A 4,151-nucleotide genomic window follows, 5' to 3' on the forward strand; every position below is an offset into this window, starting at 1 on the left:
CCCATGCATAAATTCTGACTAAGGGAGTAGACCAACTAGATAATTTATCTGGAGAAGGTTCCTTGAACAATTGAAAAAAGGGGTCTTCAGAAGCAAACAACAAAACAGCCTTACAAACCCAATTGCTGTTTAAAATGTTTATGAACACATAGCCAGTTAACCATTTATTGATTGCCTATTTATGGTTTTGTAATATCCAAGATTATGGAAGAGATAAGACAATATCTCTAAAAAATATGAGAAAGGTGATGATTTTAAAATAAGCCTCCATAATATAAAAAGTCAGGTAAATTTATCTTCTGAAAGAAAAGAAAGCTTTAATATTAAAATTAGAGTTCTCTTTTAATCCTCTTTGAGTAAAGAAATAATTTGCAAACTTCTATTTTCTACTGTCATGAAAACAGGTCTTTTCTTGGGACTTCACAAATGTCAATCACAACAATGCAAACAGAGTAATTCTTTGGAAAGACTGATCTGAGGGCTTAAGGGTAGACTTTTTTCATTGAATTCCTGAATATTTACACTGTGGGATTGGCTATGAGACACCATAAAATGTAAAATAGTTCAGACAGCTCAAGCTCTATTATTTTCAGGCACAAAAACCATATAATTTTGTACAAAACTTTGAATTTTTTATTTGCGAAATTAAAAATACGGTATTTTATATATATAAACTTCTATTCCTCTATAAATATAGATGATTTTGTGATAGTGAACAGAATAAATGTATACCAAATTCAAAGACCAATATCATTTTAGCATATGACAGACATAGATAAATTTAGGTCCTAAGTACCGGCATGTAGATAAATTCTTAAAGTTTAAAACAATATAATCAGGAGGATTGCTTTTCTCCTCTTCTTCACAGAGAACTAAAGTGAATATTTTTAAATGGCTTTGTAAGATTTACATTTGACACATTTCTGTAAATCCAAAAGAGGAGCACACAGGATTTAATGCAGTAGACCTGCACACATTTTCCCTTTAGCATGCATGCCCATATCTTGTTTACTTCAGGCCCTATCTCCCCATCAATTATTCTACCTTCTTTAGCTCCTGAAATCTTACCAGGTTATTATTGGTGGTGTGGATTGTTCCTCCCTCAAAATGTGTTGCTGAATAATAATCGTAATAAAATGTTGAAAGTGTTCAACTTTTACATTTTAATGTTTCTGATATATGTCTAGTTATTTCATTAAAAATAAGAAAATAGCACTTCAATTTGAGGAAGTCCATTACACTGAAATATCCTTCAAGTTTTCAATTTCTGTTTACATTTTACTGTCTTGTTAAGGAAAGCAAAGATCAACTCCTTAACAAAGCTTTCCAGGTGATCTCAACATTTCCATTTTACAGACCGGTAAAATCTAAGGGCAGGCTGTCTCATTCCTAAAGGCAGGTTGCCAGGCATCCGTATGCAATTAGAATTAACATTTTATAACCCATATCTTCAGTCTCTTCCAACCCACACAAAGCTTCATGCTTCTCCCAAATCTCAGTAACCACATCTTTCCATGACGCTGGCCAAACCCATACCAGGTTTTAGACACTAGAGAATGAAATGAGCTCACCCCTCAAAAATTAGACTTCAAAAAGTTTGGCATTGGTTCTCTCACTCACCCTGTAACCAACTAAGGTGGGAGAAGGGAGTGTCTGGGCGTTGAAGGTGACCGTGGAGGGAGGCTGAGACTGCCAATGCCCACACTCGTGGGCTCCCATGAAGTTGGGGGAAAATTCTGGACAGTTAAAAATCCAGCTTCAGGAAGTCGAAACGATGGGCCTTCGCAATCCACCGCTGACTAAGGGAGGAATTGCAATGTACGGGGGCCCACCTCCAGATTCGAAAGCTTTGCGGAGTTCTGTACCATAAGACCCCTACCTCAAGCCAGGAAAGGGAGGAAGGGGTCAGAAGGAGGGGGAGGGGGCAGAAGGAGGAGGCGGGAATTGACCCTGGCAGCGCAGCCCTAGTCGCACCCCGCAGTGCTGAACTCGCCCCGGAGCTGGTGCCCAGCCGGCCCGAGCACTAGCGTCAGGGAGAGGCGCGCGAGGACGACCAGCAGCGCTGGGCGGTTGCTCTCCAGTCTTAGCTCCTTTGCAATACTCCGAAAAGGGCAAGAAGGAAAAGCCTCAAATGGTTAAACCGCCCTAAATAATTAAAAACTTTTGAAAAAGAAAAACGCGTGATCGGTCGTCATTTAAATACAAACATACTTACAAAAATCTTACACAGGCTATTTACAATCATAAAAGCGAACAGTCCTGGTACCAGAGTGTGAGGGCAAGAGGTCTGTCCATCCTCCCTCTGGCAGTCGGGCCCTCTTGTCCTTTTGCCTCAGGGACGGAAGCTTTTGCAGGAGCTGAGTTCTTCAAAGGAGCCTGCGAAAGAGAGTTACCTAGTGAGGAAGCCTCGAGATGTCAGGATTGGCACGAACTCCACGGGGCTGGCTTTGGGCGATGGCTGCGCCCCGGCCGAGGCCTGGGCATGGGCTGAGCCCCGGGTCTCAGACGGTAGTCTCCCCTTGTTTGCTGTTGGTGAGCCTCGTATAGAACTTCCTCCAGGAGTTGAGGGTCTTGCCGGACCAGATCCAGAAGCCCGACGTGATGCCCACGATCAGCGTCATAAGGTACTTGATCATGAAGACCGTGAAGTCCGGGCTCATGGGCGGGTGCGGCGGGGCGCCTCCGCCCGCCTGGAGGTGAGGGCAGGGGATAGCGTAGCTCTTGCAGCTCTGGGCCACCCAGCTGCGTTCCCACTGGTCCCGGAAGGCCTGCTCGTAGAAGTAGCAGGCGATGACGATGGTGGCTGGCACAGTGTACAGCACGCTGAAGACGCCAATGCGCACCATGAGCTTCTCCAGCTTCTCGGTCTTGGTGCCATCGTGCTTCATGATGGTGCGAATGCGGAAGAGCGACACAAAGCCGGCCAGCAGAAAGGACGTGCCGATAAACAGGTACACGAAGAGGGGTGCCAGCACGAAGCCACGCAGCGCGTCCACGTTGTTGAGCCCTACGAAGCACACTCCACTCAGCACATCGCCGTCCACCTGGCCCAGCGCCAGGATGGTGATGGTCTTGATGGCCGGCACAGCCCAGGCGGCCAGGTGAAAATATTGTGAGTTGGCTTCGATGGCCTCGTGGCCCCACTTCATGCCTGCCGCCAGGAACCAGGTGAGCGACAGGATCACCCACCAGATGGAGCTGGCCATGCTGAAGAAGTACAGCATCATGAAGAGGATGGTGCAGCCCTCCTTCTTGGTGCCCTGCGCCACAGTACGTGCCCCGTCCTCGGTGAACTTGTCGTTACACACCACTCGGTCCTCCAGGAGGAAGCCGGCGATGTAGGCCACGGCCACGGCCGTGTAACAGCCGGACAAGAAGATGATGGGCCGCTCCGGGTAGCTGAAGCGCCGCATGTCCACCAGGTACGTAAGCACCGTGAAGAGCGTGGAGGCGCAGCACAGCACTGACCAGATGCCAATCCAGGTGCGCGAGAAGCGCAGCTCCTCGGGTCCGAAGTACATGAGCCCGTACACCTTGGTCGGCTCACAGGGTGCGCCGCAGTCCTTCTCCCCCAGGAAGTGGTAGTTGAGGTAGGAGGGCACCTTGAGGGCGCGCGGGCAGGAGAACTTGCCTCGCTCCGACGCGCTGGCGCCCCCCGGGAAGCTGCCACGGTGCCCTCCGCCGCCGTGCTGAGGGTTGCTTGTCCAAAACTCTGGAAGCAGCGAGGGCGTCGGGGTGCCCTTGTCGGACGTGTTCTGGCCCACGCACAGCTCGCCGGCGCCGTGCACCGGGAACTTCTCGCACTTGAGCGTGTCTGGCCACTGGAAGCCGAACTTGTTCATGAGCGCCTCGCAGCCCTGGCGCGCGCGCTCGCACAGGGAGCGGCAGGGCGGCAGCGCTTGCTCTAGCACGGTGCACACGGGCGCGTACATGGAGCACAGGAAGAACTTGAGCTCAGCGGAACACTGCACTTTCACTAGCGGGTAGAACTGGTGCACCTCGAGGCCCGCGTCCTCCTGGTTCGTGTGGCCCAGCAGGTTGGGCATGATGGTCTGGTTGTACGCGATGTCCGTGCACAGCGGGATGGAGATGGGCTGGCAATAGCCGTGGTCCGGGATGGAGATGCCCCGCTCACCGTTGTACTGCTGCCC

The 4,151-nt window shown here is 49.8% G+C and overlaps 1 protein-coding gene across 1 annotated transcript in view; it reads right to left on the reverse strand.

The window, feature by feature from the left end:
• Window positions 1-610: 610 nt before the first annotated feature.
• Window positions 611-4,151, reverse strand: part of FZD1 (frizzled class receptor 1) — a 4,866-nt gene continuing 1,325 nt past the window's right edge. Inside the window, exon 3 of the mRNA XM_011956215.1 lies at window positions 611-4,145. Within this exon, the coding sequence (XP_011811605.1) occupies window positions 2,502-4,145 (1,644 nt within the window). The 3' untranslated portion in view covers window positions 611-2,501. The remainder of the gene's footprint in view (window positions 4,146-4,151) is intronic.

Source organism: Colobus angolensis, unplaced genomic scaffold (genome assembly GCF_000951035.1).
Source record: "Colobus angolensis palliatus isolate OR3802 unplaced genomic scaffold, Cang.pa_1.0 Scaffold410, whole genome shotgun sequence".
NCBI classification, from domain to species: Eukaryota; Metazoa; Chordata; class Mammalia; order Primates; family Cercopithecidae; genus Colobus; species Colobus angolensis.